This window comes from Psammomys obesus, unplaced genomic scaffold (genome assembly GCF_907164565.1).
Source record: "Psammomys obesus unplaced genomic scaffold, mPsaObe1.curated_primary_1811, whole genome shotgun sequence".
Taxonomy (NCBI): domain Eukaryota; kingdom Metazoa; phylum Chordata; class Mammalia; order Rodentia; family Muridae; genus Psammomys; species Psammomys obesus.
In genome coordinates, this window is record NW_026592118.1 from 14,017,726 (window position 1) to 14,045,358 (window position 27,633).

The 27,633-nt window shown below is 43.4% G+C and overlaps 2 protein-coding genes across 3 annotated transcripts in view; both read left to right on the forward strand.

The window, feature by feature from the left end:
• Nucleotides 1-27,633, forward strand: part of Srpk2 (SRSF protein kinase 2) — a 117,891-nt gene that overhangs the window by 82,268 nt on the left and 7,990 nt on the right. The window contains exons 6-14 of one of the 2 annotated variants that reach the window (XM_055612585.1): nt 4,068-4,174; nt 8,132-8,297; nt 9,337-9,362; nt 10,390-10,636; nt 11,944-12,411; nt 20,138-20,238; nt 20,330-20,437; nt 25,703-25,772; nt 26,380-26,472. In XM_055612585.1, coding sequence (XP_055468560.1) covers nt 4,068-4,174; nt 8,132-8,297; nt 9,337-9,362; nt 10,390-10,636; nt 11,944-12,411; nt 20,138-20,238; nt 20,330-20,437; nt 25,703-25,772; nt 26,380-26,472 — 1,386 coding nt within the window. The remainder of the gene's footprint in view (nt 1-4,067; nt 4,175-8,131; nt 8,298-9,336; nt 9,363-10,389; nt 10,637-11,943; nt 12,412-20,137; nt 20,239-20,329; nt 20,438-25,702; nt 25,773-26,379; nt 26,473-27,633) is intronic. The other variant, XM_055612586.1, reaches the window with a different exon arrangement.
• LOC129680829 (40S ribosomal protein S27-like) lies at nt 786-1,041 on the forward strand. The gene has a single exon (XM_055612587.1). It carries the CDS (start codon nt 786-788, stop codon nt 1,038-1,040), a length of 255 nt encoding a protein of 84 aa, XP_055468562.1. The 3' UTR covers nt 1,041.

Here is a 27,633-nt window from a genome sequence, read left to right on the forward strand (position 1 = left end):
ATAGATAGATAGATAGATAGATAGATAGATAGATAGATAGATAGATAGATAAATGAAATTCCCAGCCCGGTATGGTGGCCTCTACCTATAATCTCTGCACTCTGGAGGCTGAGACAGAAGGCTTAAGAGTTCAGTCAGTTTCACCACGAAGCAAGCTCGATGCTAGCCTGAGTTACATGAGAGCTTGTCTCAACAAACCAAACAAAAACAAAACAAGAAAGCAATTTTACTCAGGGATATTGGAGAGTACAAAACCCAGCTGCCTCTTGGTAACTGGTAAGTTCATTCTCCCAAACAGTAGGCGAGTAGGTAGGCAGATAGGCTGCACTCTGTGTGCTCACGTGTCCATGTGAGCTTTTCTGTGTAGGTCATGGCGGCTCCACTCATTGTGTGTTAAACTGGTAGAGCTTTTTCTGAGAGGGAGAAGGGAAAGGGAAAGGTTCTTTAAATAGAATACATGATTTGTAGAGTTTAAGGGAAGTGTGTGTATGTGTTTATGGTCATAGTCTGGATTTGTCAATACTTTGAGGAGATATGAGTCTTTGGAAATATCAAGGACTGTATCTGCCACTAACATTAGATTTTAGTTTCTAATTTTTGTCATGAGATTTTGTAATGAGATGAGTAAAACTTCATCTTTGCAGACTACATGTAGTATACACATTCTTCAACAGAGCAAAAACATTTAAGAAAATTTTAACTGAAATATTTAAATTAATAGCTATCATGATGATAATGTGAATCTACATATTACGTAAGGACAGTTATGACCTCCTTACGAGAACATGCCTCTCGCAAAGGATCTCCTTCATCCCTCTCCAGAAGAGGAGAAGAGGAAAGACAAGAAAAAGTGCCTGGTGCAGAGCCCCAATTCCTACTTTATGGATGTGAAATGTCCAGGGTGCTATAAAATCACCACGGTCTTTAGCCATGCACAAACGGTAGTATTGTGTGTTGGCTGCTCCACTGCTCTCTGTCAGCCTACTGGCGGAAAAGCAAGGCTGACAGAAGGATGCTCCTTCAGGAGGAAGCAGCACTGACTGCACCTGATTCAGGACGAGTGGGAGCCATCCCAATAAACACATTTTGGATAAAAAAATAAAAATAAAAATAAATAAATAAAAATAATGAGTAAACCCTTTCGTGATACTAAGACCAACCATAAGCCTCTGGCAGTGAACCAGTATTTTCAAAGAGTTGCAGAACTACTTAAAAATCCTCTTGTGAATTAATGTGTATGATCTGTTTGCTGGCTATCTGCAGTGGTTCTCAGCCTTCCAAATGCTGCAACCCTTTATATAGTTCCTCATATTGTGGTGACCGCAGCCATAAAATTAATTTTGTTGCTCCTTCCTAACTGTAATTTTCCTACTGTTACGAACTCACTGACTGAGAGGGTCAGTGAGTAGAATGGAGCTGCTGCTGCTGCTGCTGCTGCTGCTGCTGCTGCTCCTCCTCCTCCTCCTGCTCCTCCTCCTCCTCCTCCTGCTCCTCCTCGTTTTTCTCCTCCTCCTCAGTTTTTCCAAGACAGGGTTTTTCTGTGTAGCTCTGGCTGTCCTGGAATCACTTTGTAAACCAGGCTGGCCTCAAACTCACAGCCGTCTGCCTGCCTCTGCCTCCCTGATGCATTGCCACAGCAGTGAGCTTCTGTGCTTTAACAGAATCCACGGAGTGGGGCTGGAAAGGTGGCTCAGCAGTTAAGATAACTGACTGCTCTTGCAGAGGGCCAGCACCTATATTGTAGAGTATAAGTGTCGGCAACTCCGAGTCCCAGTAGATTGATGCCTCTTCTGGCCTCTGGGGACACCAAGCATACATGTGCAGGCATGTGCATGCAGGCACGTGCATGCAGGCAAAACACCAATATACGTATAAGAATCCTAAAAAATGAAGAGCTAAAAATATCATTTTAAAAATTCATTGACTACCTAGTCTAATTGAATTAGTGAACCCCAGGGTCATTACAACACTTTAAGGTGGAAGCACATATTTGTGGTAGCACATGGCTTCAGTCGCATCATGCAGAGGCAGGTGGGGTTTAAGTTTCTCTGTAACTCACTATGCAGACCAGCCAGAGCTACATAGTGAGACCTTGCCTCAAAAAAAAAAATCAGTCAATCAGTCAGTCAATCAATCAGTCCATCAGTCAATCCACCGCCCTCACAGAACTGGACCAAGTACAGTATGGCTGGGCTTTTTTTGATAGTTGTATTCAGTTACTGAAAAAGAAAAAAATTAAGCAGCACACATTTCTAATAAATGTGGGTTTTTTGTTTTAAAAACACCTACTGCTTTCTCACAGAATAACATTCCATTGTGTATGTGTACCACAGTTTCTCTATCAGTTCATCCAGTAGTAGACATGCAGGCCATTTTTTAAAATACTTATTTATTATTATTAGGCAGTATTTGGCCTGCATGTGTGCCTGCATGCTAGAAAAGGGTACCAGATCTCATTATTGATGGTTGTGAGCCACCATGTGGTTGCTGGGACTTGAACTCAGGACCTCTAGAAGAATAGCTAATGCAGTTAACCACTGAGTAGGCCATTTCTATATCTTGACTGCTCATGGTAATGCGATAGTGGGCTTGGAGAAAGGTCAAGTCACGTTTAAAGGCAGACCTATCAGAACCACATACCTGACTTCTTGCCAGAAATTTGAAAAGCAAGAAGGGCTTGGACAGATCTCTCTCTCTCTCTTTCTCCCTCTCTCTCTCTCTCTATCTCTCTATCTCTATCTCTTTCTCAATTTATTCACTTTGTATCCCCACTGCAGCCCCCTCCCTCGTCTCCTCCCCCTATGTCCTTTCCCTAGCCCTGATAGGGGAGGACCTCCTCCCTTCTATCTGACCCTAGCCTATCAGGTCTCATCAAGGCTGGCTCCATCATCTTTCTCTGTGGCCTGGACCGGCAAGGCTGCACCCCCCCCTACACACCCACACCCACACAGGGGGAGGTGAACAAAGAGCCAGCCACTGAGTTCATGTCAGAGACAGTCCCTGTATTCCTTACTAGAGAACCCACCTGGAAACTGAGAGCCAGTAGGCTTCCTCTGTTCTAGCTCCTCTCCATGCAAGTTCCATGGTTGGAGTATCAGTCTCTGCGGGCCCCCTGGGCCTAGATTTTTGGCTCTGTTGTTCTCCTTTTGGAGTTCCTATTGGACAGATACCTTACAGACACTTAAGAGAGCACAGATATCAGCCTAGACTACTATACCCAGCAAAACTTTTAATACCATAGATGAAAAAAATAATATATTCCATGACAAAAACAAGTTTAAACAATACCTATTACAAACCCAGCCCTACAGAAGATATATTAGAGGGAAAACTCCAACCCCTATTTGAGATCTTGATTTCTGTTCGGTACTTGTATGGCCTTGAATGATAGTGATGTTCTCATAATTATATCCTGGCCCCAAATACACTATACATTGAAATATTAATTAATAGATTTTCATTGAGACAGTGTCTCATACAGCCCAGATTGGTTTTGAACTTGCTATGTAGCTGAGGATACTCTTCAATTTCTGATACCCCTACCGTCACCTCCCAATTACTGGGATAACAGTTATGTGACACGTTGCATAGATGAAAGATATTGATGGAAAAGAAGGGTTAATGATAAATCTTTAGGTATTTGAGAAGACTCTTTTGTAATATGTTATATGTAGTCAAGTGGAAATTCATGCATGCTCTTCAGGTTCTTACTTTACTCCACTGTGCTCCTATGAGGCTCATTCTTGTCCAGTCTCCGTGGGCAGGGCTGAAAGGGGGAAGCATGGGCTGGCCTTTGGATGGTAGGGCGCAAGTTCCTTGACTCTGCTCCACCAGTGGGTGCAGGTCTGTATTTCCTGGAGTAGTTTGCTGTACGTATTGAATGTGTATGTGATGTTCGTAATGGTAAAAGTCAGAGCTTCTGTATTTAGCTGATAAATAGCATCTGATCACATTAAAGGTATTGATAGGGTATTTTATGAGGAAAACAACGTTTTGCAAGTGTGAGAATGATAGTAACTGGCTGCCTTCAGAACTGTGTTCTCAGATGTTTCTTAACCACATCCCAGATGTCTGCATGGTCTTTGAAGTACTTGGCCACCACCTCCTCAAATGGATAATCAAATCCAACTATCAAGGCCTCCCTGTACGTTGTGTGAAAAGTATCATTCGACAGGTAAGACTTGAAACCTACAGAGATGTACCTGCCTTTGTCTCCTAAGTGCCGAGATTATCTTACTCAGTCCTCAGGACTCTTACATAGAAAAAGAATTGTGGGCTGGTGAGACACCTTGTGGGGAGGTCTCCTGCCTCCAAGCCTCATGACCTGAGTTCCATCCCCAGGTCCCTCATAGTGGAAGGAGAGAACTTCTGCAGGTTGTCCTCTAACCTCTACACACATGCCTTGGTACACACTCTCATGTGCACGTGTGCCTGTACATGCATGTCTTTCTCTCTCTCCTCTCTCTCTCTCTGTCTGTCTCTGTGTGTGTGTGTGTCCGTCCCTTAAATTGATTATAACGTTTTATACTGTAGGCCAGGTCATCTCAGTTCCAGCACAACTGATATTTCGGATCATTCATTCATTCATTCATTCATTCATTCAGCCAGCATGTCATATTCTACCTGCATGTGTGCTTATATGCCAGAATTGGACAGCAGATCTCATTATAGATGGTTATGAGCCAACATACTGTTGCTGGGAATTGAACTCAGGACTTTTGGAAGAACAGCCAGTGCTCTTAATATCTGGGCCGTCTCTTCAGCCTAGATAATTATTTTGTCTGGAAGAGGTCTGCTCTGTGCATAGTGGTAGGATTACCTGCATCCCTAGCCTTAGCCTCCAAGGATCTTTGAACTTGTATGATGTCTCCTCATGCTCTCATTTGTCTTGATGTCTCCTGACCTGTCTGTGGCTCGGTCCCCCTACTTCCTCTTCTGATGACCTCTGTCTGTGGCTCAGTCCCCTACTTCCTCCTCTAACTCCTCTTCTGGCTTGCAGGAAGTTCAGCCTTGTTCTCTCCACTGTTCAGGGATTGACTGTAAGCTTCTTTATTGGCATATCATGGTAGTTGGGGAGCAGAGTTTATTCAACATTGAGATAAGAGATTCTCAAAACTGGGATTGTAACCAGATATGTGCAGATACAGAAATCAGCATTTGAATTACACAATGACTTTATGACTACATATTACAGTAGCAGAATTCTAATGTGCACTCATTGGAGCTGTCATTCATTGTAATACATACTTGTTTTGTGTGTCCTTCATATGTTAGGTTCTATGGTTTGGTTGGTATTTCTTTAATAAGGCAGAAGTATATGTTTTTATTCTTTGCAAAAATGACTCATCTATGTTTTAAAGAGCTTGTTGGAGATAATAGCCCAGTGGTAGAGAGATTGTTTAACATGTACAAGACTCTGCATTCAATCCCCAGAGCTGCAAAATAAATTCTTAGACAAATAAATATGTATAAGTAGGATATTTCCTGAGCTTTGTGTGGCTTTATGATAGAAATGACATTTCCATGACTGAGGATATAGCTCTGTGGTTGACCCTGGCTTCAGTCCTTAGCATGGAAGGGGGATGGATGGATGGGACTGAGGTAGAGTGAGAAAACAGAAACATGAGTGTTTTGCATAACTATCATTGTATTTAGAGAAAATTAAATAACTGCTTTTGGGTGAGAAAATTAAATAAATGCTTTTGGGTGATTGCTGAGAGTCACACCCAAGACTTTGTTCATGCTAAGCAAGTGCCCTAGTAGTAAGCTACATTCTCAGCCTGAATCACATCTTTGATCAATTGTTAGCTGTCCTGGCCACCCTGGAAACTTCTGCCTGTGGCTGTAGGTACCCTGTGTACAGCTCTCAGACTTTGGCCCTGACAGCTTCTCTGGGCCTCATTTATGGAGTCTTATTATTTTTCTCCTGTTCTTTATTCTTTTGCCTTAGAAATCATGTTTTACTTTGTTTCCTTCACTATGTCTTTCTAAAATTCAAAAGCAAAGATTATTTGTGTTGGCATCCTATCTAGTACATTAAATGATATACCTAAAGTGATCATTTCTCTAAAACTTCTAAAGGTAGGTTTCAGTTTCTTACATAATCCAGGTTGGAGTTGGTATTTTATGTTTTAAAAACTGCATCCCACTTTGACTTCTCTGAGGAACAGCACTCCCCTTGCAGTTTCTCCTGTTCTGCCACAGGAGCTTGCTCTGGTTGATGCGGTATTGGTCTGATTTTGTATTCTCAGTTAATTTGCTTACATTATCCAAGTGGTAGGTTCTTGTGTTCGTGGTCAGACATTGTAGCAGTGCTTTGTAAGGAATGCCATCCCATCTTTGTGCAGACATGTAACGCTTTAAGAGATCTGGAACCTCAAGTTCTGAGAATGCAATCCTTGTCTTGGGTGCAATCTTTCCATCTTGCCAGTGGAAATTAATGTTAATCCATTTCCATAGTGAGTCATGCTTGTTCCTACCTGCAAAGCCTCCCTCACAATGAGGTAGTCTTTAAACTGAAAGGGTGAGGTGGAAAGATAAGGCAGTATGGGCACGAAAAAGTGGGCAAAAGAAAATTTAAGAAATATTTGATGGAAATTATCATCTTTATTGTAGTGGTAATCATCTTTATTGTAGTTTTAAGACTGTTCAAATAGAAAACTGCACTAGGTTTACACAGTGGAGGAGGCAATGTGAAATGTCAGCGAATTAGACTGAGGCCCATTGGAGGAGTGTAGTTTTACTGCTTATGAAAATATTTAATGCTGTCTTTCTCACTGTTGGTCTTATAGTATTTTATCCATGGTGTATTTTTCCTTTTTTCATTCTCCACATATGTGTGTGGTATGTATCGATGTATGTATGAAATTTTTGCGTGTGTGTGTATGCCTTTGTGTGTAGGTTCACAAGCATGTGAAGGCCTGAAGTTAATGTCAGAAATAACCCTCTATAATTCTTTCACCATGTTCATTGAGTTGGGATTCCTCAGATAAACCTAGAACTCTTTCAATATGCAAATCTTGCTCTGGAGAATTCCGTGTTTTCCCTTTCTGAATTAGAATTACAAAGGGGCTGCTGCACCCACCTGACAAGTACATGGGTTTCTGGGGGTCCGCACTGTGATCCTCAAACTGGCATAGAAGCACTCGGAACACTAAGCTCTCTGTCTCCCCAGCCCAGTTGACTTGACTTTAATTGAGGGTTTGGTTTTGTTTTGTTTTGTTTTTAATCTTGGCTTTTGGGGTTTTTGTTTGTTTTGTTATTTTTTGTAGTACTAGGGATTGACCAGGGCCTTAGGCGGTAGGTAAGTGCTTTACCACTGGCTACACATCCAATCCAATCCAATACAGGACTCTGTGAGTCCTGTATACGCTCTGAGGACAGGTGACTTGTTCATTTCTTATGTATCATACATCTCAAATATTGCACAGCCTGAGGCTGATCAGTTAAAATCACTAGAACAACTTCCATGTCAAATGGAGTTCTAATGCCTCTTTCATACTGAGTTAAACGATAATCATCGCTGCTTATTTTTCTGCTAAAATTTTTGGTCCTTTCACTTTATAATACTGTTTAACTGTCTTTGAAAATTATTTAGCTGGATATTTGAGATAGAGAGAAGCATTGCTTTTGTAGGCCATTTCCCAGTGTTGTACTTAAAAAAAAAAATAAGGTTTGTTTTGCTTTGAATTATTCTATTTTATGTGTATGTACATACAGTGCTCACAGGGGACATGAAAGAGCACCAGATCCTCTGGAACAAGACTTCAATAGGTGACTGTGAGCAGTCTCACGCTGTGCTTTGAACTGAACCTTGACCCTGAGCTATATCTTTAGCCGAACACCAGGTCCTTGCAATAGCTCTTAGCCACTGAGCCATTTCTCAAGCCCTGATAAAATTCTTATTAAAGACATATGGAGAGATTCATTTGTTTCTGTGAGCATAACTGAGTTATGCACATTGGTTGCCTGTGAAGAGATTCATTTTTTTAAAGTAAATGTCCATCTGTGCCTTATAAAATTGTATTCCATTTTATATACAAAATAATATAGAAAAACTACATTATTTGTGAATAAGTTACATAACAAGAGTACTAATAGGTCTTTTCTTTATTTACTTTACTATGACCAGGTTCTTCAAGGGTTAGATTATCTACACAGTAAGTGCAAGATAATTCATACCGACATAAAGCCGGAAAACATCTTGATGTGTGTGGACGATGCATATGTGCGAAGAATGGCAGCTGAGGCCACTGAGTGGCAGAAAGCAGGTGCTCCTCCTCCCTCTGGGTCTGCAGGTGAGGGAGCTGAGCCCTCATTGCTTCAGTTTCCTTGGGGGCTGTGAGCTTTTAAAGCTATGCATTGGAGGCAGTTGAGTTTGATGTGTACCAGGAGCTTTTTTTTGCTTATGTATTTCCTTACTTTTGCCCTCTACTAAAAGTCCATGAAACTGTTGCTTCATCTATATAGGTGCATGCCCTCAATGTCCAAGTCTCTATGGAGAATATATAGCAGGTTTCTTATAGCCTACCTGCAGTCATTTAGGTTTCATGAAACTGTTGTCTTCTAAATTAATATAACTGCGTCCATCTCAGTTTAACTGGTACAGTTGATATTAGCTGTGAAAGATCTAAAGGTGGGAGGTGGGGAAAGGGAACCAGGTGACTTGAGCATTGGCTTAGTTTTTCTTGTGAATTTCACAGAATCCATTGGTGGCAGGGTGGTGCTGCCTGTGCTTTCACTATAATCACGTTGCTTAGCAAATGATCAAAGGGCTAGATGTCTTGTGACTAATGGGCTCCAGAGAGATGTGCTGTCACCTCATGTCAAGTACCACCATGTTGTTATGATACTCGCTCATGCAACCAATTGATGAAACTTTGGGGACATGGACGGCCACTTGTAGAGCCAGTGCGGCACTGTGCTGTGCTGTGTGGCTGAGTTTATTTGTGTGGTGCTTTCCAGGTAGTTTCAGACACACCTGCAACCTTCTCACCTGAAGTGCTCATTGCCTTTACATTTGCTTCTGTGACTGATTGTTAAATTCTTGCATTCTTTTTCTTTTTCCTCCATGTTCTCAGTGTGTCAGTGTTTTCAGAGAGACTGTTTGCAGGAGAAGCGGCTCAGTGAATGGCTTCTCCTGTGCCCTCTAAGAAGTCTGTTGTCAGTTTGAATTGCATGAACTTTATTCTCAGTTCCTGTCTTTAGAAACCTAAGAGGTTTAAGTTTTTTGAAGTTGGGGAGTTAAAAAAGACAGTATTATTTCATTTTAAAAACCAAATTACCCAAAGTTAACTGTTTTCCTCTGAATATCCATTTTGTTTTATTTTGTTTTAGTGAGTACGGCTCCACAGCAAAAACCTGTAAGTATTGACACGTATATTCAGCATGTCAAAGGGACTGTTCACTATTGAACTTCACAAATTAATGTAGCAAATGTTCTGATCTTTATCAGTTTAAAAGTGGGCGTGTTTATAAATGGTCTGTGTCCCTGTGTGGATGGGGACTAGTCAGAGTTGTTGCAGGGCCAGTTTCCTGTGCTCTTGCTGCTGTTGGCCAAGGTCAGTGAATTGCAAGCTTAGAGCAAGGTTTTAGACCAGCTATGATATAATTCTTCCAGAAATGTCTTCAGATGGCTTCTGCTTGACCTCCAAGTAGCGTTTTATTTTTGTTTTTTGCCAAAAACTGTTTTTGTTTTTCATAGCTAGCTGTTTAAGTGAGAGTGAACATTATCTGTTCAGTGACCCTGTCGAAGCACTGTGACCAGTTGGCTTGGAAGAGAAGTTCCAAGTCTGACAGATTATTGCAGGGGAGCCCTAGACCCCTTATAATTCTCCCCTGAATTTCAGGGTTTGGGCTTATGGCTTTATGAAACTTGGAATGCACTTGTTGCCAGTACTTTCCAAGACTTAGAGTGTAGCTTGAGGCAGATGAAACTGTGGTTTTTCCTTTTTTTGCCCTTTTATATCATATGCTTATTTTTGAAAGTTCATGGTATATTGGCTGTTGTTCACAGCTCGGTATAAGCCAAACTCAGGCATAGTGCTGTCTTGTCAGGTGTTTGTTTTTGAGGTTAAGGAGTAGAAATGATTCTGGATATAGGCAGCATCAAGGAAAGTTTGCAGGACAAGATTCCTGCCTAAAGCCAAGTATTTCAAGGTGCTCTGTTCTCCTAGGCCTTTCTTATAGAACTTACACTACCTCTAGGGGAAGACTAACATATGAGCACAGTCCTTCCCTAAGGTAGATCTTCTGGCTAGGTGTGTGACTGTAACTGAGTATGTCGTGAAAAAGCAGACTTGGAATTTGCCATCTTGCCAACACTTATACTCCTGAACAGTGTTTTAAAAAGAAACACCTGACCTATGGCACTTTCTTACCATGTTGTAGATAGGAAAAATATCTAAAAACAAAAAGAAAAAGCTGAAAAAGAAACAGAAGAGACAGGCTGAGTTGTTGGAGAAACGCCTGCAGGAGATTGAGGAACTGGAGCGAGAAGCTGAAAGGAAAATCATAGAGGAAAACATCACCTCTGATGGTCCTTCCAATGAGCAAGATGGTGAATATCACCCAGAAGTGAAACTAAAAGCAGCAGAACTAGAGGAGGCAGCTGAGGAAGGAACAGCAAAGGATAATGGTAAGTATAACTTAGAGCAGTAGAGGAGCCTGATGGGTGTCCAGGAACTGCACACAGGTTCCAGCCACAGAACCACACATGTTGGCTGTGTGCTGCTGCCTTGGAGATTATGGGAGAGCACCTTACATCCCATTTGTGAAATGTTTACTAGGCATATTTTAACATTTCAAAGTTGGTTTCAAAAAGGGAGGAAGGATGTCTGAGAAATGCATCTCTTTTTCATGTTAATGATAACCCTTTTATTGTGTGATTAACCTTTTACCTAACTTTAATGTAGCACAAATCTTATTCTAAAACTGCAGAAGAAAGGGTTAATGGTTGGAGAGATTGGTCAATAGTCTTGCATAGGAACCTAGTTCAGTTCCCAGTACCACCAGTGTCATGTTGCTCATATCACTTGTAATTCCAGCTCTAAGGGGACCATGAGCATGTTCACACACATATACATACACAATTTAAAATGAAAATCTTTAAATTTTTTTATTACAATTTATTTACTTTGTATCCCAGCTGTAGCCTCATCCCCTCCCAGTCTCCCCCTCCCTCCCTCATCTCCTCCCATGCCCCTCTCCAAGTCCAGAGATAGGGGAGGTTCTCCTCCCTTCCCTTTGACCCTAGCCTATCAGGTCTCACAGGATGGGCTGCATTGTCTTCCTCTGTGGCCTGGTAAGGCTGCCCCCCTCTCAGGGCAAGGTGATCAAAGAGCCAGCCACTGAGTTTATGTCAGAGACAGCCCCTGTTCCTCTTACTAGGGAACCCACTTGGAGACTGAGCTGCCATGGGCTACATCTGTGCAGGGGTTCTAGGTTTTCTCCATGTATGGTCCTTGGTTGGAGTATCAGTCTCAAAAATGACCCCTGGGCCCAGATTTTTTTTTTTTTTTGTTTTGTTTTGTTTTCTGTTGCTCTCCTTGAAGATCAGGAGCCTCTTTAAAAAAAAGGTGGGGGGTATATGAAAGTCCAATTTTACTTGTAATTTTTCCTCAAGAGCTAACGTCCTTGAGAATAGAAAGACTTGAAAAACAATAGACATGTTCTGTGTTACATGAAGTGTCTCTTAGCCAGAGGTTGATGGAGCACACCTTTAATCCCAGCGCTCAGGAGGCAGAGGCAGGTGTGTCTCTGAGTTTTAGTCCAGCGTGGTCTACACAGTAAGTTCCAGGACAGCCAGGGCTACACAGAGAAATCCTGTCTCAGAAAACTCAAACCAGAAAAATGTAAAGAAAGGTACCTCTTGTTTTAGGGCCTAACTTGTACTGCTGTGCAAGGAAAGTCATGACTCCTAATCTTAACCACATCTTCTTTAAGGTGAAGTTGAAGACCAGGAAGAGAAAGAAGATACAGGGAAAGAAAATGCTGAGAAGGATGAAGATGATGTTGAACAGGAACTTGCAAACATAGACCCTACATGGATGGAGTCCCCTAAAGCCAATGGCCATATTGAAAATGGCCCGTTTTCACTGGAACAGCAGCTGGAGGATGAAGAGGATGAGGAAGATGACTGTGCAAATCCCGAGGAGTATAACCTAGATGAGCCAAATGCAGAGAGTGATTACACATATGGCAGCTCCTATGAACAATTCAATGGTGAATTGCCAAACGGACAACCTAAGAGCCCAGAGTTTTCCACATCATTGTTTTCTGGGCCCTTAGAACCTGTGGCCTGTGGCTCTGTGCTCTCAGAGGAATCACCACTTACTGAGCAAGAGGAAAGCAGTCCATCCCATGACAGAAGCAGGACAGTTTCAGCCTCTAGCACTGGAGATTTGCCAAAAAGTAAGTGTCGTTTTGCATGTCTGTCTGCCTTCACTGGGGAAGATCATACCTGTGATAAACACTGAAAGGAGTTGACTAGAGGGGAAGAGCCATGAAAATACTCACTAACCCTTACATTTTAATGCTTTTATATTCGAGAACAAATGAAATGCTTTAGAAATGTATCATGTGCTGCTAGGCTTTCTTTTGCTCTCTGCAATCCTGTCCCTGGATGTTTTCATTTATTGTGTATTTATTCAGTGACATCAGATACTTAAAATGTCTTCCACCATTAACACCCTCATAACTCTGCATAGGCAACCCTTTTCTGGCTGGCAGTGGTGTCTGTAGGTTTTCTGTTTGAGGGGACACCAGTCTGCTTTCATTATATGTACCTAGAGAGAATAGCATTGTAGCTGATAGTTGTCTTTGTTTACAGAACCTTGCCTTATTGTTCTTGGGTGTTTTTTGTTTGTTTGTTTGCTTGCTTGCTTGTTTTTTGAGACAGGGCTTTTCTGTATGGAACTTGGTTATCCTGTCCTTGGCCTCAGCTTCACCTGCCTGCCTCTGCCTCTCAAGTGCTGGAATTAAAGGTGTGTGCCGCCACCACCTGGCTGTAGAGCCCTGCGTTTAATAAAGCATCACGACAGATTTATCGATTGGATCTTAGATTCTTGTCTGCCTGGGGCCCTGTCTTCAAATCCATATTTGGGGAGCAAATGCCATGTGGCCAATTGCAGAATGACTTACGGGATGGAAGTTGGGTATCACAGCTGATTTCCTTTCTGGCCCTTAATGGAAATGTGTAGTAACCTCCCATGCCCCCTCTACTGCCAAGAATGTGTTGAACACAGGGCAAGTAATTGAGCCAGCACAATAAATAGTCATGAGATGCTTTAACCTCTTTAATTGCAGCAAACCAGCGCCTTCATTACTCACTGGCTGTAATTCATTGTTCTAGCTTTGGTTTTGCTTACTTGGCAGTACATGGTTTATGCCTCATCCCTGGTTTGGCCAGAATAAATAAATACAGGTTCAGTTCTGGGCAAAGGCAGCAGTGTCTTCTAACAGGCATAATTGTTACTGTTATGCCACATTGGCAGTCTCTGAGGCCTGGGCTCAGTGGACAGCTCAGCATAGTCTTGCTAGGAACTCATTGGTCTTGGTTTCTTGTTTTATTCCACCTCTCACCTATTATTATTCATTCATGCTGGGAGCCAAGATTGGTAGATATAGGTTAAAGCCTGAGAAGAAAAACATTCTTTTTTTTTTTTTTTTTTTTTTAATTTTTTTCTTTCATGTGCATTGGTGTTTTGCCTGTATGTATGTCTTTTGAGTGAAGGTGTCAGATCCCCTGGAACTGGAATTACAGATGCAAGCTGCCATGAGGGTCCTGGGAATTGAACCCTGGGTACTCTGAAAGAGCAGCCAATGAATACTCTTAACCGCTGAGCCATCTCTCCAGCCCCCAGATTTTTTATTTTTATTTTTATTTTTAATGAGAATTCTCTTTGTAGCCTTGGCTGTCCTGGACTCACTTTGTAGACCAGGCTGGCCTCGAACTCACAGAGATCCATTTGCCTCTGTCTCCCTGAGTGCTGGAATTGCAGGCATATGCAGAACAAAATTCTTATTTGAGAGAGAGAGAATTTATAATTGTAATGAGTGAGTGAATAAAGGAATGTCCTAGTTTAGTCAAAAATCTAAACTTCATTGCAGGAAGAGTATTTAATTCAAACTCATCATTTTCATGTAAAGAATACTTGGGAACTGTGAGGGAACTGGTCTTATCTCTTGATTGGCAGGATGCTGTGCAGCTGCTTTGCCTGCTTTGTCTTGCAGGAGTGAAGGGGTAACTCATGCTTGGGCCCGGCCTCTCCCACAGTAGTGCAGGCCTTCCTCCACTTGGAGTTTCTGCTTACTCTGCTGTTACTCAGGGAAGTTTACTGGGTCTTACACATCTCAAGTGTTGGCAGTACCCTGAATTCTGTTCTTACCTTGTCTTTTTTACACTGTATTTTTTTTTTCTCTGACTGATCTATGTCTGCCTATGACTTTCTTTGGCTTCTGTGGCCTTGATGGTTCAGTTCCTGTTTATTCATTTAATAACTGCTTAGTCACAGTAGCATGTGAGTCCTTGGAGAAAATGTAGTAGATCTGTCCCAGTCCTTATATCCCCAGTGAGCTTGGCTCATACTGTGAGCTGTTGTAGGTGAGGCAGCAGTGTGCAGGGCAAATATGGATCTGAACTTGCTACAGTTATTTTTATATAACTGTGTCTGTTTTTCTGTCTGGCTCTTAACCCGGCTATCATAATTGAGTCTATGTTTTTTTTTTTTAAATTTTATTTTTTTCTTACCAGTTACATTTTAGTAACTCTGTATCCCAGCTGTATCCCGCTTCCTCATTCCCTCCCAATCCCACCCTCCCTCCCTCCCTCATCTCCACCCTGCCCCTTTCCTATATTTTTTGTTTAATAATAAGCTTCACAGCACAAGAACTGAGCAGTTATATATTCTATCCTTAGCCCTCTGAGCTAATCTGATTTCCTCCCAGCACACATCCCAGGATACTTGTACTTTGTAGCTTTTCTGCTGAGCTCTCCTGATGTCTCCTGGGCCTCTACCTGTGGCGCAATTCCTTGGCTGAATCCTTTACTTTCTTTTCTAATTTTTCTCCCCTATTCAGCCATTGACTATAAGCTGCTTTGTTGACATATCAAGGGGACAGTTGGGGAGCAGAGTTTATACAACATTAAGGCAGGAGTTCTCAGAACAAGGCTTGCAACCAGATATGGGGGATACAGACCTCAGCTTTTGTATTACACAATAATGTTATGCTTACATGAACTACAACATTGTTGTATTGAGTTGATACATCTGCACTCCCATCCTTTTCTATCATATGTCCTATATGCTGGTTTTTGTCAACTTCACACAAACAAGTTACCTGGGAAGACAAACCTTAGCTGAGGAATTGCTTCCATTAAATTGGCACAGGCCATATAGGGCATATCTGTGTGGCATTTTCTTAATTGGTGATTGATATGAGATGGCCCCTCTCACTGTGGGCGGTGCCACCCCTGGGCAGGTGGCTCTAGGCTGTATAAGAAAGTAAGTTGAGCAAACTATGGGAAACAAGAGAGTAAACGACACTTTTCTGTGGTTTTTGCTTCAGTCGCCGCCTCTAGGTTTATGCTTGAGTTCCTGCCCTGACTTCCCTCAATTATGGTCTGTGGTGTGGAAATGTAAGCCAAGTAACCCCTTTCCTTCTCCAAGTTGGTTTGGTCATTGTTTTATTACAGCAACAGAAAGCAAAGTAGGACGCCCTTGCCAGCCTTTCTCAATTTAGGATCCTTCTTGCCTTGGCCCTACAGTACAGCTCATTGCTTGGCTGATTGTTTCAGAAGCTGCCTTGTGTCCATCTCTGAATTGTTTCTAGCTGCCATTCCTGACTTCCTCCAAATCACTCTTCCAGGATGCTGCTGGAGTTTTTTAAATCATGTTAATCAGATAAATTCCCTTGTTCTTTACACTTTACAGCTTCATGGAGCCCAGCAGTCATCTTCATAGTGGTGCATGTGCCAACGGGCAACAGAACAGTCAACAGAGGCACAGAAATGAATTATTAGGAAACCTCTGTGTTTTAAAATAGTTGTTTTGAAAGTCTAGCTCAGTGATCCTCCACTTACATTCAGAATGATAGCATTTCACCATGGTCTATATGTGTTCTGTAAACACTGCATGCTGTAGATTCGGGGTACTACTAAATAGTTAAGCATTTGTTGCCTGAGGTGTTTTGTTCCTCAGTCCACACTCCACTCTCCTCTTGAGTTTGAAGTTGCCTTTATTTTCCCTTACCTACGCTATGAGAGAGCAGTGCACCGCCCACTGGGAGCAAGCTTCGGTGTGAGGCAAGCCTTACACATCAGGGGTAGTCAAGACAGGCCAGGGCAGAAGTGTGATGTTGGAAGAACGTAGATGCCAGCTGAAAGACTCCCAGGTAGTTTGATGGCCCTTGAAGGTTGAGATGGGATTTGTCATTGGCTCCTAGAGCAGCTAGTAGAGATTCCTTGTCTCATGATAGAGCAGAATGGTATTCTTCATTTGACTGCTGGGTGGATATGGAGTCCTTACTCCTAATCATCAGTCTGTCCTTGATCAGGCTGCCACAGTGTGGGCCTGGTCTCTTAGCTCTTGGTTCTTAGTGTGTAGAAGTACATATGCCTCCTTTTAAATACGCATCCCATCTTCTCCCTTTCTTCAGATGATCGAAGTAGCTTCTGTTCCTCACATAGCATGATATCGAAGGCATCCATCCATCACTAACAGCATGCTGGTGCCCTGTACCACTCCAGCTGGTGGTCTTTCCAGATTTTACAAACTGTGCTCTTGACTGTGGATAAGGGTCTTTGCAGTACCTAGCTCTTTAGCTAGAATGTGTCATCATGCTTTCCTGAACGTCACCTTTCCAGAAACGTTTTTTGGGGGGCTGGCAAGGTGGCTCAGTAGGTAAAGGTGCTTGCCTCCAAACCTGATGGCCTGAATTCAGTCCCCCAGAATACACAGGTATTTGTGTGATGGCCATACAAATGCTGTGATTCCTCCACAGAACATAAATAAATGTGAAAAGAGAAAAAAGATTTTTCAACATAACATTCACAGCCATACTTCTTAGTTTTGTTTTTCTTTGTGGCATATCTAGTTTTCTGACATATTAAATGAATTGCTTGTGTGCTTACAATATTGCCTTTATTTTCTCTTTCTCTTTCCTTCCTTCTCTTTCTTTCTTTTCTTTCTTTGTCTCTCTTCTCTTTTTTCTTCTCTTTCTTTTTTCGTTCTCTTTCTCTCTTCCTTCCTTCCTTCCTTCCTTCCTTCCTTCCTTCCTTCCTTCCTTCCTTTCTTTCTCTTTCTTCTGTCTCCCTCCCTCCCACTTTCCTTCCTTTCTTCCTTCCTTCTTCCTTCCTTCCTTTTCTATCTGTCTCTTTTTCTCTTTTTCTTTCCCTCCCTCCCTCCCTTCCTTCTTCCATTTCTTTCTTTTTCTCTCTATTTCTTTTTCTTTCTCTCTCTCATTCTTTTTTCCTTTCTCTCTCTTTCTTTTTTGTTTTTTGAGATAGGGTTTCTCTGTGTGGTCCTGGCTGGTCTGGAACTCAAGAGATACACTTGCCTCTGCCTCTGAAAGCTGGGAATAAAGGTGCACTGCTACCACCACCACCCAGCTATTATTGCCTATATTTTCAACCAGTGTATGACACGAGTTTTCTACTTTGAGTGAATCTTTTTACTGTGTTCTGGAATCATAATGACATATAGAAAGGGAAAGGTCAAAGGAATGTGTCAGGTTGTTCTAGTTCTACCACTTTCTTGGGCCTAGTTATGACCCTCTTCTAGATAGAGAGGTTGTTTGTACCTTTGTTTTAGGATGTTTTAAACGTGTGCACAGCACAGAGCACTGGCAGGTGTCATAGAGCATTGGTAGGTGTTCTAGTTCTACCACTTTCTTGGGCCTAGTTATGACCCTCTTCTAGATAGAGAGGTTGTTTGTACCTTTGTTTTAGGATGTTTTAAACGTGTGCACAGCACAGAGCACTGGCAGGTGTCATAGAGCATTGGTAGGTGTCTCCTGATACATAGTACTGTCACCTACCTTCTTGCTAGACACAAGAGATCAGCCTTTGAGAATGTGGCTTAACATCCTAGTGCTTCCTAAAATAAAACCTGCTACTTTTATTCATACTCTAGTGGAGGCAGAGACAATTTACCAGCTCCTCATTTTGGAAGGGAAAGCGTGCCAGTAGGTCATTTGTTGCTATGGCAGGTCACCATGGGGGTGATAGTCTAAGGAGGCAGTCTGATTCCAGACACACTTAGAATGATTTTGCATCAGTTGTGAATATATTTGTAGTCAAGTTGGCTATTTTTTTTTTTTTTTTAGTGTTGCAGTCATGTCCCTCACCCAGATACCTGCGTACTTTGAAGAAAGGAAATCAGAGATACAAGCAGAATTGTTCTTATACAATTAAATTATTGAAATTAATTGCCTGTGGTTGTTTAGGACAGACTGTAAGCCGAATAGCTATGTACAAACCTGAACCTGGAGGATAATAGCATGTTGCCATATTTAATGTCAGAGAGGAATGTTAGGTGCAGACGTGTAGATTTACTCCAGTGGACTTGAATCACACAGCTTTGGGAGGTGATTTAAAAACAGCCAGAAGGAGAAAGTAGTAGATAGCCAATTAACTGCTTTCTTGGTACCCTGAGACCTACCAACCCAGCTACCTACTGACTCTAGCACAGATCATCGTGTAACGTCTTCAGATTCCTGCACACTCATTGACCCTAAAGCAAAGTCAAATCATGGCCATTTAGCCAGATACTGTTCTGACTTGAATGTGAGTGTGTGTTGTATTTCTTTAGGGGCAGGGTTATTCCTCTTCATTCTTTTCTGAAAACGGTCTCAACAACTTTGTCATTTGCTAGGCTTACATTCATCAGTGTTGAAACTAAGATTTGGATCCAGTTTGACAAAACTGTTCTTGATGGTAACCATGGGGGCGTTGGTGGTGTGGGTGTGCCTCATGTAGTCACAGTTGGTCAGTGTGCTGTGATTACCTAGAACACTGCTCTCATTCCCGTCTACCTTTTACCTTCTCTTTTAGGTCATTCTGCTGCTTTCCGTACTGTCATTTTCTGAGTTGCTGTGTTTCTTTTCCTTAGCTCCTACCTGGTCTTTGGTGGGATCTTCCATGAGTGGCCATAAGGCAGGTGGCAAGAGGAGAACCTCTGTGCTCGTCTGGCCCACTCTGATTCATCAGCTGAGGGAAAGCCACGAGAGTTCAGACATTGACTGAGCAGAGTTGAGACTCTGGAACCCTCCCCTGGATTCCTTAGATGGTGTAGGTCCTGTTGGCCCTCCTCTAGTCTGCGCTGCTGTTAGCAAGTCTGGCTTTACTGCCTGTATGGGGTTCGCCAACAGATTAAACCCCCTCAAGCACCATGGTTCCTTAGGCAGCAGCCTGCGGTGAACAAAAAGCCTCCTACAAGGGCATTATTGTTCTGCACTGAGCTGGCTTTTCTGTTAGGCTGCAATTCCATTTCAGTGTGCTAAAAGTCCAAATACTTAAGGGCTCAGATTAAATATGAAGATAAACATGCTGGTGTTCCCATACTTAGAGCATAGTTAGGTCTTAGCTGAGAACTTTCCTGAAGCTTGAAACCCTTGGCTGGGCCTGCTGTAGAGAGCCCTAGGGTCATCCTAAAGTTTCATCATCTGAGCTAATGAGTTGCCTTAAAGTCTGCCCTTAATGTCCACTTCAACTCAGGAGAACACTGATTTGACATCTGCCTTGTTCAAAATTGAGCCATGAAAGATTGGCCCCTGCCTGTAATTTATATTTGCTAACCAGATGTCGTCTCACCCTTGATGCCTTTGCGTGCTCAGCTGAGGAAGCTGGAGTAGGGTATGCTGCTGGGGCTGAGGTGTGGTGCCTGTGCTCTCACAGTGTTGGGCGCACTGCATGCTGCTTAGAAGTGATGGCTTGTGTTTCACCATGAGCTGGATACAGCCCAGGGGGAATGCTTCAACTTGCAGTAGTCTAGGCCCAGCCTATCATTCTCCTTTAAAAAAAAAAAAAAAAAAAAAAAAAAAAAAAAAAAAGGAAGAGGCTGTACCTGGCAAGCATTGTGCTCATACATGCAAGTCTCCTGTCTCCATTGCTAACTGTCTTGCTCTTTGCTCATGTCAGCAAAAACCCGAGCAGCTGACCTGTTGGTGAACCCTCTGGATCCACGGAATGCAGATAAAATTAGAGTAAAAATCGCTGACCTGGGAAATGCTTGTTGGGTGGTAAGTAGTGTTTCTTTCTGCATCTTAATTGTGACTTTGTGTGAGAAGAGACTTTTCATTTTTAATATTTATCACATCTGTTCCTTTCCAGCATAAACATTTCACAGAGGATATCCAGACACGGCAGTATAGGTCCATAGAGGTGCTGATAGGAGCAGGGTACAGTACACCTGCAGACATTTGGAGTACAGCGTGCATGGTAAGAACAGCCTTTGCCACTTTCTGCCCTAGAAACTGGCTTCTCTCTAATGCTCTTGACAGGGTGGAGTCTTGGTAAAGATCCTCCACTGTAAATGGGTGAGGAGGAGATGGTGCTTGGGTGTTTTAATCATTGGGAGACTTCTCAAGAACGCTTGAGGTATAGTCTTAACAAGACATGATCTCTTCTTCAGGCCCTATGTGGACCAGCACTCCAATAATCAGACTCAGCCGAGGAACTGCTTTTAGTCTCTGGAGGCCTGTAGGTATTTCAGGCTCCTTATCACAACAGGGGGTAAAATCAGATGCCTTCTCACCTGCGTCAGTGGCAGGTGGCCTCTACAGAGGTGCGGGCTCTCTCTCCTCCTAAAGCAGGGCTGTCTTGGATCTGCCAGCAGTATAAATAATGACACAGAGGCTTACTAATATTTTAAAGCTTAGGCATTTTAGCTGGACAGACTCTTGACTCGCTCATCTAACTTAAACTGGCAGTTGTAGCCCATGCCCAGCCACGTGGCTAGTTTTTTACCTCTATTCCTGTTCACATCTGCTCATCTCAGTATCCTGCTGCTGACGCTCCTGCAACTGAATCTTCGCCCTTTTTCTGCCCAGAAGTTCCACCTTCCCCTTCCTGCCCAGCTACTGGCTATCAGCTCTTTATTAAAACCAACCAGGTACAGTTCTAGATTGCCTTAGGCAGCTGAGGAAGGAACGGATACTTACAAAATCTGAGACTGATGATGGGCCATATCTCTCTAACATTGTAGAACTAACAAGTGAATATACAGAGCCACCCCTCCATACAGTGCACCCCAACATTTCCCCTCCTACACAGAAGAGCTTTCTCCGTCTCCATTTGTCAGTGCATGGTTGCAAATGCTATGCAAGTGCCAGTGCAGAGTGTTCTGGCTCGTTCTCTGGCATGTGCCAGCACTTCTGAGACAGCATGGTGCACAGACTTCCTTGGTTTGACCCTGTTTCCCTAGGAACACAGTGATGCTTTCTTGGGAGACAGCAAGAACATCCCTTTCACTTGGATGTTCTGAGTTTGGGGCTTTCTGAACTAAACCCAGACTCAGCACCCATCGTGTGCACTGGTGCACAGGTGTGTGTAGATGCATGTACACATCCATGCACAGGCATGTGGAGGCCAGGTTCTCCTCAGGTGTTTTCTTCAAAGCTCCTGCTTAGGTTAGGCTGGCTGTGGAGGGGGCCGCAGGGCTTGTTTATCTCCTTCAGTGCTGGTTTTGTAAGCACGTGCTGCTATTCCCAGCCTTTTTATATGAGTTCTGGAGGTCAGACTGATGGGCTTCTGTGGCAAACACTTTACCAACTGAGCCGTTTTTCAGCCCAACATTTTTTCTTTGCTTCATTTCTTTGCTGCTTTCAAACCTCAGCCTCCTGAGTGCTGAGATTACGGGCGTAGCCACCACCCCAGGCTTTTGTGCATCTTCTTGGCATTTGCTCTAAACTGTGAATTGATAATCTTGAGTGTCCTTCACTCATGAGCCAGAACCATGCATCCCACCAGCTTAGCACATTCTTCGCAGTGGGCTTTTTGTTGTTCTGTGATGGAAAAGGGAGCGTCTGTATGCCAGTAGCTTCTGGTGCTGCCATGTTATCCTATTTGGTATTACTTCATTTTGTTTTAGTTCCAGAGATGGAGCCCAGAGATTTACACCCAGAGATAGATGTTCTTCCAATTGAATCACACCCTCAGATTTTGTATTTGCTCTTTATAGACGTTTTCTTTGAATGTCTAAATGAAAGGGCTTCTATGCAAGGCCTAATTGGTATTCATCTGAGAATGTTGGAGAGGAAGGGATGGATAGAGGGAAAGAGAATCCAGAATAAATATGGTTACCTCTTGTTCAAAACTTAACAATTGTTTTTAATCTTGTGTATTTTGTGCCCAGAAGTGATAATGTAAAAGCATTTTAACCATTTAAAATTTTTATAGTTTGTTTATAAGTGTTTTGCCAGCATGTATGACTGTGTACCATTGAGCATGCCTGGTGTCTGTGGAGATCAGAAGTGAGTGTCTGATCCCCTGGGACTGGTGTTCCTACTGAGATGCCGTGTTTATACTAGGAACTAAACCTGAGTCCTCTGGAAGAGCAGTGACTCCTCTTAACTAAATTATTAAAAACTTGGTTTTCAATGAAAACCAAAAATCAAGTTCTTGTGGCTGAAAGAAGCCACAGTCCTTGTGATAGTTACTTTGAATTTTGAGGATGCTGTATGGTCAGGCTTTTTGCTTTGCAGTGTGAGGGTAGAAGGAAAGAGAGGCTAAAACCACAGGGGGCTGAGGCCAGGTCAGAAGGAAAAGGGAACAGATGGTGTGTGTGTGTGTGTGTCCACCACATTTCAGGGTGGCAAGGCCAATTTCCATCCGTCCTCCGCAATACAGAGGGCTGTGTGCCGGAACTGCTCTAGCTCATGCTCTGAGAACCCTTTGAACTCTGAAATCTTATGCTTTTAATTTTAGTGACATGAACCAGAAAACTAGGACAACATCACGGGTGTGTGGATACTGGTGGAGCTGTCAGCATACTCTTATGTCAGCTTGTTTGTCTGGCCTCCTGTCTTCTACCCTCTTACCATACTCTCATTGCAAACAGTGTTAACAGTTGACTATATCATGAGACACTAGTGAAATGTTGGTTCTGTCCCCTTTTCTTCCAGGAGACCAGTTCTGGTGACCCCAGTGCTACCAGGGTTTTTGTCATGCAAGTGGCTGTGAGATAGGTGTTTTTAAGGGATCCAGCCTTTGTTCTATGCCTTTGTACTGCCCAGCATTGATAAGGCCATGGATTGTTACTGCAGAACTCACAGCCCTTCCAGTTTTACAAATGGTTTAACTCTGACAGAGGCAGCGCTGGGAACAAGAAGTTCTGGGTGGTGATGGGGCCCCAGCTGCTGTTGGAAGTTATAGCTGGAGAAATACAACCAGGTGAGGGAGGGCAGCAGGATTTGCCACATGAAGACTGTATGCTAAGAAGTTCCTCTTTGTACATAGGTGACTTTGTCCAAATGGGTGAGCTCTTATGTCTCCCTCATGAGTCCTGATCATGATTGGAATTTAAAAAGCAAATCGTAATTCTGACAAGCTCCACTAGGATTTCTTCAGCAGTGGGCACATCATGCCTTTATTTAGGCAGAGCAGAGAAAGAGGCACGTGCTCGCCTTGGAGCTGAGAACAGTGACCTAGGAGAAAGCCCTCCAAAGGGACTAGACCAAGAAGAGAATATTAATGATAGAATATTAATGATAGAACTTGCCTTAGGGAACAGCTTAGTAAGTACAAGGCAGTGATGTTTCCTAGTTCCACAGCTGCTAGCGTTAAAACATTTGCAACCCCCCAGCCCCCACAGGCCATTGTTTTCATCGTGGTTCCTTGTTGTATGTCATAGTGAAAAAATCCAGTCACTGTGTACTGGGAGCCACTTTCTTCCTCCTCTTTTTTTCATTCTCTCTTTTTTGTTTACCTCCTCCTCCTCTTTCTCCTGATCTTTTTTTTTTTTTTTTTTAAAGATTTATTTTTATTTTAGGTATATGGGTGCTTTGCCTTCATGCATAGTAGAGTCCATGGAGACCAGAAAAGGTATCAAATCCTCTGGAACTGGAGCTACAAATGGTTGTGAGCCTACCATGTGGGTGCTGGCAACTGAACCCTGGCCCTTTAGAAGAGCAGCCAGTGCTCTTAACCCCTTTACCATTTCTCCAGCCCCACTCTCTATTTGTTTGTTTGTTTTAAATCATTTTATTGATATCTTTCTTCAAGCACTGCATTGGAAACCCAAGTGTTGTTCAAAATAATCACCTTTTAAAGAATGTTGAACAATGAGAAGGTAGCCTTAATGAAAAGGGGTAAGCATAGGACTAAAGCACAACGAGGGCTCTCCTTGGAACCAGAATCCCAGTGGCTTCTAACTTACCTCTCATCCTATTAGAGCTTCCAGACTTGCCTCCTGGCTTGTAGGTTATTGAATTGTTTACAGGCATGAAACCCTGTCATCCACTTGAAATTGGGGCCAAATATTTCTTTTCTTTATGAGAGGTTGGTCCAGCTGCCATGCTTGCTAATTGTTAATTGAGTGGCTAGGTGAGGTACCAGCCAAGGGCTTCTGGGAGTTGTGCTGGTGCCCTTGTTCCAGCTGCAGGGCTGGGCTGCCAGGTTCTGCTGCGGTGACGATGCTGCCTGTTAGACCAAGTCTGCTCCAGGATAGAGGTCCTGAGTGTACACTCATCACACAGGCAGCTGAGCACAGTCATAATTTTTTAATCAGCATGTGATTCATGTCTTCAAAAATCAGGGTGTGCCGCTGCCCCATTAGTTTAGTTAAAGACTCCTGCCGGGAAGATGAGTCTCAGGGAGCCTTCTCAGCACTCTGGCCATTAGAAGGGACAGAGGACAAGTAATGTTGGGGCTGCCCTCAGTGATGGCTCTTCAGCAGCAGTGGGGAAAAAAAAATCTCAAAAAAAGGGGACATGTTGCCATCGACACCTGTTCACAAGCATCAGCAGGCAGGAAGAGCTTCACCATGGTAGCGTTAAATATGGAAGGGACTAGAAATGGGAGTTAACCTTTAAAAAACAAATTAATCATCAGCGTAATAGCAATTGCTGTCTTTGTACATCTTATAAAATTGAACTCCTGGTCCTGAGCAAAGGAAGTGAAAATGAGTGGCCTCTCTTCACACTGGCGCACTGACGGGGAGTCAGTGGCAGTGTGAGGATTGGTGTTCCCTGCATCTCAGGAGGGCCTGCAAGATGATTTGCTGCATCTGTTGGAAGGGAAGGGACTCTTGGTTGTAGGGTTCCTCTGCTTACATCAGCCATGAACAGATGGCAAGATATTGGAACTAGTCCTTGACCCTAAGTTCGTGAAGAAAGCACAGCAGTGTCTTCTCTAATGTGCCTTGGACTCACAGAGGCCTGCTTGAGTCCTGAACTCACCTTGCCGCACTCTGTGTAGAAGCTGCAGTGACCAGAGCTGCTGCTGCCTCTACCTGGGTGGCTCTGTTCCACCTCCTGCCCCATGACGACAGCCAGAGCCCTTCCCTCTCCAAAAAGAAGACACTTAAAATACCTCCGCAGCTTCTGTGGACTTTTCTGGATGAAAAGAAAACTAGGGGTTGAGCTACTCTAGGATGATCTTTGGTCTCCTTGTGGTCCTCTGCAAATATAGGCTTCCTCCATAGAGAGAGCTGCTGGCTCTTGAACCATCTCTGAAGTGCTCAGCATGTCATCTGTTGTGTCCTAGGCATTTGAGCTGGCAACAGGAGACTATTTGTTCGAACCGCATTCTGGGGAAGACTATTCCAGGGATGAAGGTGAGTGCTGCTGCCCGCTGAGTGCCTTGAGGGTCTGCCCCTCCTGCCCCTCCTGACCCCCTAAAAGAGTATTGCTGTTTTACTGAAACAGAGCCATGCTTTGGTTTTCAGACAACAAATTCAGATGCTTTTCCTTTGAGTTTGAAGCCCCCTCAGTGCCAGTGAATGGGCAGTGCCCACCTGTTGCGGCTTTTCTGGCCTCCTGGTCGAAGGAGCCCAGACGGTGGCTGAGGGCTGGTTCCTGAGCTCACAGGAGTCTGTGCTTCCTTTGTCCACAGCTCTGCTGCCCATTTTGCTGTCCTGTTTGGGAGCTCAGTTGAAAACCAGGGAATTCAGGCTTGAATTCCTTGTATAAACCTGACCATCTTCATGCTTCCTTGCTTGCAATGCTGGGGTGGCCTGGGGTGAGCTGGCATCAGTCATTGCTGGTCCTCCAGTGGTGTCTGAGGCCTGCCAGTCCCACCAGCCTCTGCATGGATGTGCTGCAGACATTGTTGATTTGAATCTATTGCTGATTTTTTACTAATTTCACTTTTCCCCTCTTCTTTTATCCCATCCTTCCCTTTACCCTCCCCACTCCCATATCCTTTTTTTTCTCTCCTCATAGACCACATAGCCCACATCATAGAGCTGCTAGGCAGTATCCCAAGGCACTTTGCTCTATCTGGAAAATATTCTCGGGAATTCTTCAATCGCAGAGGTAGTACCTCTTCTCTTTGAAAAGTGCCACGATGCAGACAGAAATGGAATAGCTGCAGAAGCAGTGTTAATGGCGACCAAAGCATGTCTTCTAAATTCCAAAAGCAGTCGAGCAGAATGCCTGTGCTGGTGCAGATGCTGACAGAAGACTGAATCTGGCCTGTGCTGTGGTCACCCTGTCCACTAGCTCTTTCCCTTCTTGGTACCCAGGACAGTTGGGTGCCCTTTAGCTCTGAGTTGTGAATCATCTGGACAAAAGCTGGTGTTGGTCGTTGAGGTCATGCTCCGTTTCTGTCTGTGCGGGCAGTAATAGTGTCTGCATGCAGTGTACTGATTAAACTGTCGTGTGTTTCTGTTTTGCTGGCAATATTCCCAGTGCAGATCACATAGCATTGAGCATTGAACTGCTGGGGAAAGTTCCTCGAAAATACGCTATGGTGGGGAAATACTCCAAGGAGTTTTTCACCAGAAAAGGTAACGGTATTTCTGCAACACTAATTGTCAGCACAGTACTCTCCCAAAAGGAGACGTTGTGCATTCCTATTTGAGCAGTGGGAAAGACCAAGACTTTTCAGCTGCGGAATTCTGCTGAAGAAGGTACTCAGAAAGTAATCTGGAACCACCTGGTATCTATGGAGTGAGACTACTCTGTTTAAAAAAAAAAACAGGCTTCCAACCGTCCTTTCTCAGACCACTACCTCTCAATTCCAAGCACCAATCTGTGTACTTAAATATTTGTAGAAAGAACTTCAAGTGAGTTTTGAAAAGAACTAGATTCAGCCGGGCATGGTGGATCGTCCTTGTAATCCTAGTGTTCGTGAGACTGAGGTTGGAGTCCGAGGCCAGCCTAGATTACAAACAAACCAACCAACAAAGCTAGACTTCTCTTTCTAATTTTATTGTTCACAAGGGCAGCCTAGAGGCCTTGGGCATTTTCTTGGGCATCTGAGCTCTTTGGCATTGTGTAGACCCATAACCCCTGTGGACATAACCAGATCTCATTTTCTGTGTTATGGGGTTGTGTGTTTGTATGTGTGTGTGTGTGTGTGTGTGTGTGCGCACGCGCGCGCGTGCGTGCGCGTACGTGCCTGTGTGTATGTTCATGGGGGTGCATATATGTAAATGGAGGGGCTAGGTGTGTTGTTAATGTGCACTTGTAATC